The sequence below is a fragment of the Gymnoscopelus microlampas genome, assembly GCF_963454915.1.
Source record: "Gymnoscopelus microlampas genome assembly, chromosome: 19".
In the NCBI taxonomy this organism is placed as follows: domain Eukaryota; kingdom Metazoa; phylum Chordata; class Actinopteri; order Myctophiformes; family Myctophidae; genus Gymnoscopelus; species Gymnoscopelus microlampas.
In genome coordinates this window covers 22,479,837-22,493,943 of record NC_139956.1, presented here as the reverse complement: position 1 = coordinate 22,493,943, position 14,107 = coordinate 22,479,837, and the positions used below count along the sequence as shown (strand labels likewise).

General features: G+C 42.9%; 1 protein-coding gene across 1 annotated transcript in view; it reads right to left on the bottom strand.

Moving 5' to 3' along the window:
- Positions 1-12,671, bottom strand: part of chrnb1l (cholinergic receptor, nicotinic, beta 1 (muscle) like) — a gene marked incomplete at both ends in the record, with an annotated part of 30,969 nt that extends 18,298 nt beyond the window's left edge. Inside the window, 8 exons of the mRNA XM_084043161.1 lie at positions 273-458; positions 1,729-1,876; positions 2,101-2,209; positions 2,419-2,528; positions 3,903-3,947; positions 4,771-4,904; positions 9,579-9,776; positions 12,647-12,671. Coding sequence (XP_083899287.1) covers positions 273-458; positions 1,729-1,876; positions 2,101-2,209; positions 2,419-2,528; positions 3,903-3,947; positions 4,771-4,904; positions 9,579-9,776; positions 12,647-12,671 — 955 coding nt within the window. The remainder of the gene's footprint in view (positions 1-272; positions 459-1,728; positions 1,877-2,100; positions 2,210-2,418; positions 2,529-3,902; positions 3,948-4,770; positions 4,905-9,578; positions 9,777-12,646) is intronic.
- Positions 12,672-14,107: the final 1,436 nt, after the last annotated feature.

Sequence of the window (14,107 nt, the reverse complement as noted above, 5' to 3'; positions counted from 1 at the left end):
ACCCCCATTTAATGGCATGTATGTCTCTGGGACCCCAATTCATATTGTAAAATCAATGTTAATTTAACTCTGAGTCTGTAACTCTCAGAGTTACAGACCCATAAGGGTCCATTTGGTCCCTGTCCATCATTTAGCTGGGGACCCCCTGGAACGCCCTCAAGTACCCCTGGGGGTCCTCGGACCCCACTTTGAGAACCAATGATTTAGGAGACCAGAAGCAGGACACAAGTCTCTTAATTCTATATATATATATTCTAATTCTAAATACTGACCTGCTCCGGGGGGCAGGTAGAAGACAAAGATGGCCAACACACTGGTGAGGATGCAGGGGACGATGATGTTGATGATGTAGAAAAGAGGCTTGCGCTCGATGATGAGGTAGAAGGTGATGTCCTCGTACAGGTTGTCCTTGACGTTCTTCCTGCTTTGCTTGTGACAGATGTTCCACTCGCCGTTCTCTGTGGAGGGACACACACACACACAGAGGAGGCGTTGAGGCACGTGGGGACCAGCAAGGTGAAAAGGGCCAAAATGGAACGCGTGGTGGCCACAACGAAAAAGGGGATGAGAAGTGTTCTCTCTTTCGTTCTCTCTCCCTCATTCGTGAACTGACATTAACCACTTAAATGCTATATACTTGGTTTTCAGTCGAGTCAGTCGGCAGGACTGATATTATTACAATTATTATGATTTGCAGTGATTTTGTTTATTACTTTTGTTGCATGTTGAATTGTATGAGTTGTATATTTGATTTATTTGCGTTATGTGTATTAATAATTATGTCCCTGCCACTGATCCTACCACTCCCTTTGACAGACACCGGCACTAATGAGTTAAATGCCTGCAGCTGGGCACAGTAGCCAGCGACGCAGGAGAGACGTTCGGCCAACCAGGGCACACACACGTTGGCAGTGCGCAGAGCCAGTCAGAGCGCATGGGAGGGTACATGGGCGCACCCAGGGAAATGTTTGAAAGGGAAAGTGGACTAAGAGATTGAGCAGAACAAGCAGAGGAGAAGAAGGAGACGGAGACCTGACACAGGAGGAGGGCAGCTCCCACGGGCGGAAGTACGGGGACAGGGACGCCACCGCCGATGAAGGGCCAGGCTGTGCAATGGACACTCCATCCGTCTGGCCGAGTTGTTTGGCAACATGCGGGTGGTGCCCTGTCCACCTGATGTGGATCCCGTCCGTGGGAGGCTGTCTAGTCGGTTTTATACTTTTAAGGTCTCGACACAGCACTGGGCACTTTAATTAGCCTGAGTCAGGCCGAGGGCCACATATACTTCTAAAAAGAATTTCAACCGGTTCTTTTCACTAAAATCAAGGTACAACAAATGAGTGGACATCTGATCAAAAGGCATTAATCGAATGTGGAAATCAGCTTGGTTTCACAAACTTGGATGTATATATATTCTTCAGACAAAGGTTATGCGTCATTATGACCATTTCTGTGCACAGATGGCTTTTCCCAGCCACAGAGGAAGACTTCATCAGTCATGCCTCAATCTGCCAGAATAATGTACCAGATTGAATCTGGTGAAAATAGACTATTTTCGGCTATTTAGTGTAGAGACTCCGGTCAACTAAGTATATAAGGGTTCAAGTGGTTAAAGAGGGCATTAGGAGATTATGCAAAGCAGATTCACGTGTTTCTATGGGCGTTTTCAACTAAGATGCATGGGCTGGACGAGGAATTGAATGAAACGAGTGAGACGGGTTCACCAGCCTGTGAAAGCGTTGTCATCGATAACGATCTCATGGACCTCTTTGCCGTCATCGCCCAGGGAGTACTGCAGCTCCACCTCAGACGAGTCGTAGGTGTAGGAACGGAACACCATGCTGCAATTCTGCCAGTCAAATGGGAAGTACTGCACCTGTGGGAGTGGAGGAGTACTGCAGTTACATTTCAGCCTCTGTAGGCTGCAGGTTGCTAATAACATGTTCAAGTACAAGAAAAACAATAGACAGACAGACAGACAGAATTTAAACTCCATGGTATAATTTGATGTATGGTGTCTTTCTTTTTACTTGATCCTAACTATTAGTAACTATGATACATTAAACAGCACTGGTGTTGCCTGTGGGTAGCATGGTGTACCTCTATGGAGCAGCTACTGCGGTAGATGGCTGGAGGAAGCCATTCCACAAACCCACTGCTATAAACCAGGACATTGACCAAAAGAGCCACGTCAAACTGTCCATCATTACTGTAGAGACACAGACGAGGACAAACATGTAGGAGTTACACTGACACACGATGCTGCGGATGATGCCTTATGTAAACATCCATTTAATTCAGTTTCAGACAGTTCAGCGGTAAATGGTGGGTATTACACTAAGGAATGATGCTTGATAGTTAAAGGAACATGGATGGATGGATGGACAGATGGATGGATGGATGACACAGGAAGCTCACTTGTTGATGAGGTAGACGTCAGGAAGCCACACCTTGTTGGGAGGAATCCTCAACACTTCAATGTCGTCATAATCCTTTGGGTTCCATGACAACCTGTAATCTGTCCATGCCTGGGTGGAAAGAGAGAGGAAGAGAAGAAAGATAGAAAGAAAGAAAGAATAAACAAAGAAAGAAAGAAAGGAGGAAGTAAAATCGTTAGTGAAGCACTCTGATGTTGCTGTCATTTCACGTGCCTTTGATAAATCATTTAAATCCCAATGATGTCTCCACTGTCACCACACAAACACACACACACACACACACACACACACACACACACACACACACACACACACACACACACACACACACACACACACACACACACACACACACACACACACACACACACACACACACACACACACACACACACACACACACACACACACACACACGGAGGCCGTGCAGAGTTCTAATTAGCATGGGTGAAGAACAGAGCAGGGGGAACGGTGGGGGAGATAAAAAAAACAATAAAAAGTGACAAGTCCATTTGAGAGGAGAGGGAAGGTCCAGAGGAGAAGAGAAGAGAAGAGAAGAGAAGAGGGACACAGAGATAGGACATGACGAGGAATATTTTGCCTCTGTCGGGCAGAACCTCCTATCTCATTATTCAGACTTTTTGTGTTTTTCCGTAAATTAGCGCCCTACTTGATCATACTACAGCGTCACACCAAAGCATCAAAAGTAGCAGATCCACAACCTCGAAACCGAAAGCGAGTAACAGTTTTGGACATTTGAGGTTTCCACCCGACAGACGATTTGATATAAATTCAAATAAATATTACTATTATTTCAACGTTTTGCCTCGATTACGGTTAATGAATGATTTAAAAAAAAAACTGAAAATAGCCGATCTACAGTACTTAAACTCAAAACGCTACTGCTACTGCTACTTTTGATGCTTTTGTGTGACGCTGCAGTATGATCAAGTAGGGCAGGGCTCTTCAAAGTTTTTCAGGCCAAGGACCCCTTAGCTGAGAGAGAGATGAAGCAGGGACCCCCCACTACATATTGTATAAAATTGTGTTGCAGATTAAACGTTTTCATAAATTTCATACATTGCCTCATAGACTTGTTTGACAACACTATCATCAGTGTTAACGTGACATTTGGCTCTGTACTTGGTCTGTTCATTTTTCCTTCTACACCAAACCTCTTCGCAGGAAATAGCTGATCTACAAGCTGCGAGGCGATCTGCTATTTTCGGCTAATGTTCTCCTCAGAATATGGATGCTAGAGTTCAAGTGTTTAATGTAATGTCACACAAAGATCTGGCGGGCCCCCTGCAGTAACTCTGAGGACCCCCTAGGGGTCCCAGGCCCCTGAAGTAGGGTGTTAAATTTACGAAAAAACATGAAAAGTTAAAACATGGATAGGAGGTTTCTGCCCGACATAGACGATATATTTCTGGAGAGCCCAACCTAACATTAGCATTCGTCTACCAGATTCATGAACACGTTGGTCGTCATCTCGCCATTCTTCTCATTCTGTAAACAGAGAGAGAGAGAGAGAGAGAGAGAGCGAGAGAGACATGAGGAATGCCACTATATCTTGTTGTGCGTGACAGCCCTGTTACTTTCAATCCTACTCCATGGAAACTAATTGGTATGCATGATTGGTATAGCCATACAGCGCCACTGGGCTAAGCACCCGCCGGCTAGCTGGCTGCCACTGATACCAGGGGAACGTGTGTGTGTGTGTGTGTGTGTGTGTGTGTGTGTGTGTGTGTGTGTGTGTGTGTGTGTGTGTGTGTGTGTGTGTGTGTGTGTGTGTGTGTGTGCGTGTGTGTACTTATAATACTATACTTGTGAGGGCCAAATGTCCCCACAAGTATAGTATAATTTGAGAGATTGTGAGGACAACTTTCCTGGCAAAAACAGATTTGGGGAGTGAGTCATACAATTGGGAAAAGATTCAGGTTGGGGCTAGAGTTAGGATTGGGCATTTAGAGGTTAGGTTTAGTGGTTACGGTTAGAATTATGCTTGATTTCTACTTGGTTGTATTTTTTTTGCATGTCACCGGCAAACAAATAAGTGTAACTCAGGCTTTAGGATTAGGGTTAAAAATGTCAACAACAAAATAATAGAAAATGATATCCTCACAAATATATATTTTTTATTTAACCAGGTAAAGTCATTAAGAATAAATTGCTATTTACAAAAGGAAAGGGGTACATAGGTATAGTAATACCAACATACATTTATGTATGTTTGTGCATGCGTTCATGCATACGTGTGTGTGTGTGTGTGTGTGTGTGTGTGTGTGTGTGTGTGTGTGTGTGTGTGTGTGTGTGTGTGTGTGTTCCGTACCAGGCTGACGAGCTGGGAGAGCGTCATCCCCACTCGGACCATCACTCGCTCCGACCATGAGCGTGCCGGTCGGACCTTGTGGTTGTAATTCCTGAAGATCTTCTGATGGAGTCTCCTCTCTGTCTCCGACGCTCCTGAGCAGACCAAATTATCATAAAATCACCACAACCAAACATGTCCGGGCTGGGGTAAATAACGCTGTCAGCGTCACATTGGAACAGTGTTATTCATAATAAATGATAAAACTACTGTACTTTTGACTGCACCAAATTTATAGTCAAAGAAAAAGTACATTACGAATTAACCCCTTAAGCCCCATTTCAAATCTAGTAGAAATAGCAGCTTTGCAGGTCTGCTATTTTGACTATTATTGATATTATTTTTTATTTCTGGAAAATCTGAATTATTTAGGAAAATGTCAAAATATTAATATAGAAATGCTGATATTAAAAAGAAAATGTACTTTGTAACTTGTATTTTTGAATAGTATTTTTTAAAAGCATGCACTTTTGCATATACTTACTATAACCCTTATATACTATATAAGGGTTTTTAAAAGCAAGTACTCCAGTACTTTTAACTCAAGTACTAATCTGACAGGGCAACTTTCATTTGTAGTTGAGTAATATTGACCTAGAGTATCTATGCTTTGACTCAAGTAGCCTACTGGGGTTGAATACTGTGTCCAGTACTGGTCACATTACAGGTTTTATAGGTGTAAAAAGCAGTACAAGCTCCATCACTGCAGTTCCAAGAAAGGTGTAAAGAGAGAAAGAAACAGGAAAAAAAGTCTGATACCAATATGGCAGTGTGAAATACAGTACATTAGGTGCATGGTATGGATATACATACCGGTAATAATCATACATGTTATTTGTAATGCACTTTATATTTGACACAAATCTTAATCTGTGCTACATTGAATAAAAGTCAAGAAAACATGATATAAAAACAATGAAATGAATACAATTCAGATCAGTTCAGACCCAACTATACACAGCTAAGAACAGTTAACGTTTAAAAACGCACAAGGCATCAATAAGTCCATCTAGGCAAATGCCATATGCCATACTGTAAGGTGTGTGGTAAAATTAGCCATTAATATAGCAGAAGATGTAATAAATTATAGCAGATATGTACCTACGGTGCACGGTTTAAGGAAGTTAACCACTTAAACCCCAGCATCCTTATTGTGGGGAAGACTTTCGCAGAAAATAGCAGATCAACAAGCTCACAACGCGTCACGCTGCTACGTGTTGTGAGCTTGTCGATCGGCTATTTTCAGCAAAGATATTAGTCAACCATATAGGGTTTAAGTGGTTAAAAGTAGTGACATAACAACCATGACTGAGTATACAGTCATATAGAAGGAGACTAGAAGAAAAGACAAGACGATAGGGAGAGGAGTATGGGAGTGAATTAAAAGTGAAAATGACTGCAGACCTGAAAATGGTCTTAGAGAACATAATCATCTGTACTCTGGATTTAATGAGCAATTACCATGAGGCAATTGTTTTATGAATTTGGGTCATTTGGGTTTTATGAATACATGAAATATTTATTCATGCAACCCAGAGAAAGTCATTAATAAAGAACATCAGAGCAGAGTAGAGGCATTGAGGACAATATGGGTGAGGGAATTCAAGGAGTGAATGTGAGACAGAAAATCCAGTCGTAATTTTTTGAATATTCAAATGTAAACATTTAAGAAATTAATAGGCTGTGACCCAGCGATACCCTAATCTAGAAAGCTACTGTAGATTAACCACTTTAAAAAATATCATGTCATTATAGGCAATATTTCCCCCCAAAATATCCAAGAATTTCAAAAAGAAATCGATGTTCAAAAAAATCAATTGCCAAAAAAGTTTTCTAAATATTCAAACATTTTGAAAATAGCAAAATAATTCATTAGAAGGGCAATATCAGTGTGTTTTCAATGAGTCTAACAGTTTGAAGTTGCATGCGCTTTCATAGGGTTCATTTGATCAAATGAATACATTTACAAATAAATATTGATTCAAGTAACCTAAAAGCTATCTTTGGTGCACAAAAAAAGTTCAATTAGACGTGAAAATGACCCCACAAGTGTTTTCAAGTGAAATTCCCCTTTAAGTGGTTTACTAAATTAGATTAGAACTGGATTATTACCGCAGATTAAAAGGGGTGGAGAGTTACACCAGTTAAGAAGGTTTAGAAGTCTCTCTGGGACCACATATGCTAAAAATATGTGCACTACCCGTACTGGTGCACAGTGTCCCACTCTAAAAAGCATTCACCGGAATAGCATATCGTCATTGTCGGGCAGAAACTTTGTATCTCCACATTTCAACGTTTTTTTTTCATAATTAATGCCGTATTTAATCATACTACAGTGTCACACAAAAGTAGCAAAAATAGCTGAGCTTGTAGATCTGCATTTCTTTTTTTCCTTTTTCTTGTTAAAGTCGTTAAGTCAGTGTCAGTGGATATTATAAATATTGAATCAATGAAAGGTATTCACAAAACGTGACTAATTAATGAACTACATTGGATATGCTCTTTTTTCTGTTTCCTGAAAAGTAACAGTTTTGGACATAAAAGGTTTCCTGACAGTGACGATATGGTACGTTACTTTATGCTTTCCAACTACTGTAATTCAAATGAATAAAGATTACTGGAGATACATCCTCAACTCAAAGAAAAACAGGTCTACTTTTGGGTGTGACTGTGATTTGGGTTTTCTCTGTCACTTCTGTAAGGTGGAAAATTACGAAATTGTAATGATTTAGTAGTAAACAAAACGTCATGCACCTGTCTCCAGTGTTGACAGGTGACACACTGAAGCCTAATTTATTCTGTCCCTTGACGAAAATAACTGACTTTCATCGAGCAACGCGGTTGTACGGCGAAGCATAGATTGGCTGTGACTTTTTTTCCTCCCATGTAGGGAAACCAACATGCGAGGGGGAGTGAAAGAGTCACAGATAATAGACACAGGGGGACAGGTTCAGTGGTGCATAAAGTATTCAACCCCAGTATTTAAGTCAAAGTATAGAAATTACTGGTGAAATATTACTCAGGTGAAAGTTGCTCAGTCAAATTTATACTTATGTAGTCAGAAGTACTCAAAAGTACTAAGAAGAAATCCCAAAAATCGAACACATTTAAAAATAATACATAACGCGTCAGAGCTGAGCTTGTAGATCCGCTATTTTCATTATACTAGAGGTTTGGGCCGCTATGCTGCCCTCACATCTAGAGTTCGTCCCACCGCCGATCTGACCGATATGTCTGAGTCATGGTGTCAGGGGATTTGTCAGAGTACCCGTTGTACCTGTCTGTCTGTGTCACTTTTATGCCCATATGTGGAGATCCCTGATGTCATTAGTATATGCCCTTTCCTTGTATATTGGCATGCCCAAAACTGGACATATTGTTGGATCGGTTGTTCTGGACAACTGGATATCCATACATGCCCATATATGGACATATCAGGGTTTGTTTATGATTATGTCAGAGACATAGTGACATGCCTATATATGGGCGCATCAGGTTTGTTTATGGTTATGTCTGAGTCAGAGTGATGTGACTCAGAGTGACGTGGTCCGCCCGCCCGCCCCTCACTTAAGCCAATTTTAATATAGGATTTGAAATAGGGCTTAAGTGGTTATTTCAAAATGTACTTTCCCCCCTTTCTAGGCTAGCAATGTAGTGGAGTCAAAAGTACAATATTTGTCTTTGAAATGCAGGAAAGTTAAAGTCATCAGTATCCAAAACACAAATACTCAAGTAAAGTACAGATACTATTTTATAATTTTACTTTAAGTTCAATACTCAAGTAAATCTGTTACTTGAGTACTCTGTTAGTGTCCCCTAATGCAGATAATGGACACAGGGGGACAGGACCACGGGACCAGGTGGTGGTCGTTCTCGTTGTTGGTAGTGAAAGATGAATGCAGTCATTGTAATCGATACACTGCTTGGGAATGGGATCAAAGGCATAGCGGGCATATCGCCTCCATCAAGGACAAAAATAGCCTCTGATTATCCAACAATGAACTGTTAATATCATTCATTATTTGTTCCACAGGGGGACAAGAGCTTTGTGGGATTTTTTAGACTTTTGTTTTAGAGGCTTTTTTCTAACACCTGTGAGCTTTCTGCAACTCACTCAGGAGATAGGAAGGGAAAGACCTAGCCTCCCCAACACACGAACACACACGAACACACACAGACACACACACACACACACACACACACACACACACACACACACACACACACACACACACACACAGCAGATGGGATATGCAGGGAGATCACAGCCACCACCCTCTGACCTGTGGACACCCTCAGAGGGGGACACCAACCTCCCAACCCAACCAACCCCACACCACCAGGCTTGCAGGTGGTGAAGGTCAAAGGCAGTCACACTCGTTTCTCTTTCGCTTCCATTCTCTCTCTCCAACAACAAAGATCTCAGATATGGAGTGCAAAAAAATCAATCCATTTTACATTGAAAAGGCATAGGAACTCACAGCCTGCATCGGACCATGAGTCTGTGTTTTGGGTGTCGAGCTTAGAAAGAGCTTAAAACTGTTGCATTTTGTCATCATTTACAGTGGAAGACAACAGAGGAAGACAGCTCACCTCGATTTTAAATGCTAGGCGAACAAGAAAATGTATGTTTCCATGTTGTTTTTGTTTGCTTTAATCACCACTACACCATCTCCACACACGTCACCACAAGTCACACACAAGTCACAAATGTAAAATGTACAAAACAAGCAGAAAAACACCATGCACGTCTGTCACAACTGGCTTACCAGTGGAAGTGAGACAGAGGCATCCACATAAGATGATAAGAACAGTGTCTATCCTCATTGTCATATCCGTCACTGTCCTCTTCACTGTCAATAATCCACTAAAGATCACCTTGGCAGGCTGTTGCCCTTTCCCTCCGGCCGGCCGGTGGACCACAGCTTCCCCACTGCGTCCGCTCTTGTGGGGTGGGGCCCTCGATCCTCCGTCACCAAGGTACCCAGATGGAGGGACATGACCAAAAAGAACACCCTTGCGCACACACACACACACACACACACATGCACACACACACACTCACACACACTCAGCTCCGAAGTCTATACACAAGCACAGCTAACTAGCAACCTCTACCGATGCCAAATGCTAATCGCCTACGGTTAAGCCCCCACCCCCTGCTTCCTCCTACGCCTCATCTATGACCACGGCTCCCCGAGTGAAAAACCACGGCCTCATTGGGCGCGTGGGGAGGGAGGGAGGGAGTGTGTTTGTGCATGGGAACCACAGGCACCTGTCGGCATGTGCTCCAAAACAGAGGTTAAGGGCTGTGTGGGGATGGTGGAGGGGGAGGGGGGTGGGGGGGGATGACCATGGGTTATGACAACGAGGTTATATTTGTTTGTGTGCGGGACAAGGGGGTTGAGCAAAAGGTGATGACCCCACCCTGGCAGGGGGTGGGATGGGCTTTTAGGGGGGCTAAAGCTCGATTCGTACTTCATCGCAACAACAGTGCCACGCGTTGAAAATAGCAGACCTACAAGCTCACAACGAGTTGCATCCGCAACACGTCGCAATCTTGTAGGTCAGCTATTTTTTGCGACAAAGCATAAATTAAGCTTAGCGAGGAGTTGCAGGGGGATGGCACTCATCTCCTGCAGAGGGTGGGCATCTTGCCAGCCAGCAATCTCAGATCTGGGACAATGCTGCTCGTCACTGTTCGGCTGGAAACCTCATATGTCCAAGACTGTTACTTTTCAGGATTCAAATTCAAAAATAGCTAAAGTTGCAAGTCTACAAATTCAAGTTTTGAGCTTGTGGATCTGCTACTTTTGATGCTTTTGTGTGACGCTGTACTTACCACTACAGCGTTGTTTTTTCCACCGTACTTGATCATAGTACAGTGTAGTATGATCAAGTACGGTGGCAATTTACGTAAGAAAACACAAAAAGTTTGAATATGGAGATAAGAGGTTTCTGCCCGACAGCAATGTGCTTCACCTTAACCTCCCATCTCTCATTCTCTGTCTCTGGGCAGCCACCACTTTCTTCTTCCAAGTTCAGCTTCAAGTTCAACTTTATTATTATCTGTATTAAAAATACAATGAAATATTTGCGCTCTGGCGCTCTGGGCCTTAACACAAAGGACATGTCGTCCCAAAAACAACATCATGACGGAATAATGACAGTGCTGTCACATTGCCTCTCCTTTGACTTCCAGTATAAAGTTTTCAAATATGTTATATTTGAAAAGGTTTAAAACTGTTCCTTCCTTAGAGTAATGGCAGCGTGCACAAGATACTTGGAGCGTCTCAATCCAGTGGTTTGCAAGATAATCCCCGGATGCAAGCACGCACGCACGTGTGCACACACACACACACACACACACACACACACACACACACAGTCTATTAGACGGCTCGCCACACAGGAGCCACACTGTAAAATACTACATACAAACCTACATAAACTATGTACACAATGCTCATATCCATAAATGCACAGAGTGTGTGTGTGTGTGTGTGCGTGTATTTCCTCCACATAACCGAGACCCGTTTGACCAATTGACTTCAAACTTGGCGTGTGTAACGCCGAGGACCTACGGGTGTGTTGTGCAAGTGGAACTGCCAATACAGCCTGTCAGAACGGGCACTGGAGTGGTGCAGGAGTAAAGTATGTGGATTGGAACCCCTAGACTGTGGTGATGGACACTGGCGAGCATCCATCTATATGAACACAGTTGGCTGTCTTCATATAGATGGATGCTCGGTCCATTTGTATACTATCAAGAGTTAACCACTTAAACCCTATATGGTTGAGGGGAGTCCCTCAGGGCTCTATACTAGTGTCTCTTCTGTTTTCTGTTATTGTGGGGAAAGCTTTCGCTGAAAATAGCCAATCGACAAGCGCACACGCGTTGTGAGCTTGTCGACAAAGTATACATGGGGTGACTAATCTATAGAAAAAAATAATTTCTTTGGGTGAACTATGCCTTTAAGTGGTCAAAACACCACTCAGGCTTTTAAAGTGCAGTGCATCCATCTCACCCCCCCTCTCTTTCTGTCCTGTGGTGAAATGGGAGGCATGCCCAGTGTGCTACTGTACTGTACCTAGTGTCTGGTATGCAGGGCATTGGAAACACTGGTGGGACGCCAGCTGTCAAGCACGGTACGAACTAAAGCTGGCCACTCACAAGACACTTCTAATTCTGAAGAACAGTTAGAGTCGCGGCGTTTGAATGAATAACCAATTAGATCACACTTGACTGCGTTTCAGTGAGTCATGTGGTTGGTTAGCTGTTAACAGCGGTAATCCCATCTTTGCCCGTCTAGGAGCTAATCCTCAACGAGTGCATTGTCATGGAGAGATTCATCTTGCATTTCCCTATTTAAGTCCCGCCATCATTAATGTTTCCCGGAAAAGAGCAAAGATTGTCAGCATGCATTTCTAAAACTAGCGCATCGCTGACCTTGTCCGCCAAATTGCACTACATGTCATTGTCAAGATATTGAGGACGTGATCTGAAGTTTCACCTCCTTATGTTGTGATTTTAGTATTTAAAATATATACGTATGTGTGCATAGATAAACATACAAGCACAAAACATGGCATTTGGCACTGCATTATCAGCTTGCCTGGCGTTGCAGAGGTTATTGTGGTGACAGCGCGTGGCGGAGCGATGACCGGCTCAGCATTAGTACCTGCATATGCAGGTTATTGCATGGGTGAAATAGGCTCTCTCTCCCACTCGCTGTACAAACCCCCCCCCCCATCCCTCTTTGTGTCAATCAGCCACAGATGTTTAGGTTCATATCGCGTTGGTGAAATAAGCTCTCTGTTGCCCCCCCTCTCTCACCGATCGAGCTCTGGTCCGACGTCATTGCGCAATGTGTGGATGAAATAGGTGCCCTCTGAAACCCCCTCTTTTTCTTTCTCTCTTTCTACCGCTATTGCCTCTCTCTCTCGCTGTTCGAGCTCTGGTCTGATGGCACAGGACGACCGAAACCGTGGCCTAACAACGGTGATTTGCACTGACGTCGGTGATCTCCATATAGTTTTGTGGTGTCAGACACAACGTAAGTAAGTACTGTAAACAACACACAACATAATCCGCATAACAAGACATTGGCATGTCCATATTTGGGCAATATCTTCCTGCCTGCCTGCCACAGACACACAGACAGACACAAAACTTGAACTTTATATAGAACACACACACACACACACCTCAATCCAGCAGTATTGAGTGACTGACACACAGACAGATCGTTACAAAGTTTCACCGGAGATTCTGTTGTACACAGTAAAATCCTCAGTGGTCATTTCATTCTAACCCTTACGGGTCAGTGAACAGGAGTGAGGATTTGATTATGTTGCTGTGATAGGTTGCTCTGAGTAAAGCCTGATTTATACTTAGTTTCACGCTGGTGCTGCATGCCGTAAATAGCAGATATACAAGATACTGTATACAACGGGTCAAACTTGTCACACGTTGTGAGCTTGTATCTGCTATTTACTGAGTACAACACCGGCACGCAAGTATTAATCAGGCTTAAGAGTGTCAGAACAGGGCCTGAGGCATCAACCTATTTGTAGTCACTACAATGTGTCTATCCTCTGTTGCCCCCCCCCCCCCTCTTTTATTTATTTATTTTTGCCATTTTCCTTGAACTTTTTTGGCTTTAGTACTCTTTCCCTGATTTCTCAATCCAAGTATCCACTTCACCCAACTACAACATTATACTTAGTGTCCGGGTAGCTCAGTCGGTAGAGCACCAGGTCATGGGTTCATCCTGGGAATCACCACCTAAGCGCATGAGTATCACGTTATGCGGTAGTTACTGGGAGCTGATGTTAGGTGTTGCGCTCTACCTCAGCAATCCATCTTCTAGTAGTCTCAGGGGTTAAAGCAAAAAAGAATCCCAAGACTGAAAATTATTTTCAGACCATGTCCCAATATGTGATTTTTGATTTTTAAACATGGCACATGGAATCCTCAAGACTGAAATCAGTCCCCAGGACTGAGAACTTTAATCCCTGTAGTCTGGCACATTGAAACGGGGATAGACTACCGCGTTCTCGGCTGATACCGACAATAAGCCTCTCTGACCCTACTTTTCTACTTACATTTTGTTTGGGAAACTGCAAGAAAAAAAACATAGCTAGCATATGATGCTATGAATGATAACTCACCTTTTTAAGAATATAACATTACAAATAAGAGTTGCAATTAGTGCCTCCTGACGAGTTATTTAAAATTATGACCATAACATTTCATTAATGTTCAAATTTGATGTTCAAATAATATGCAAATAAT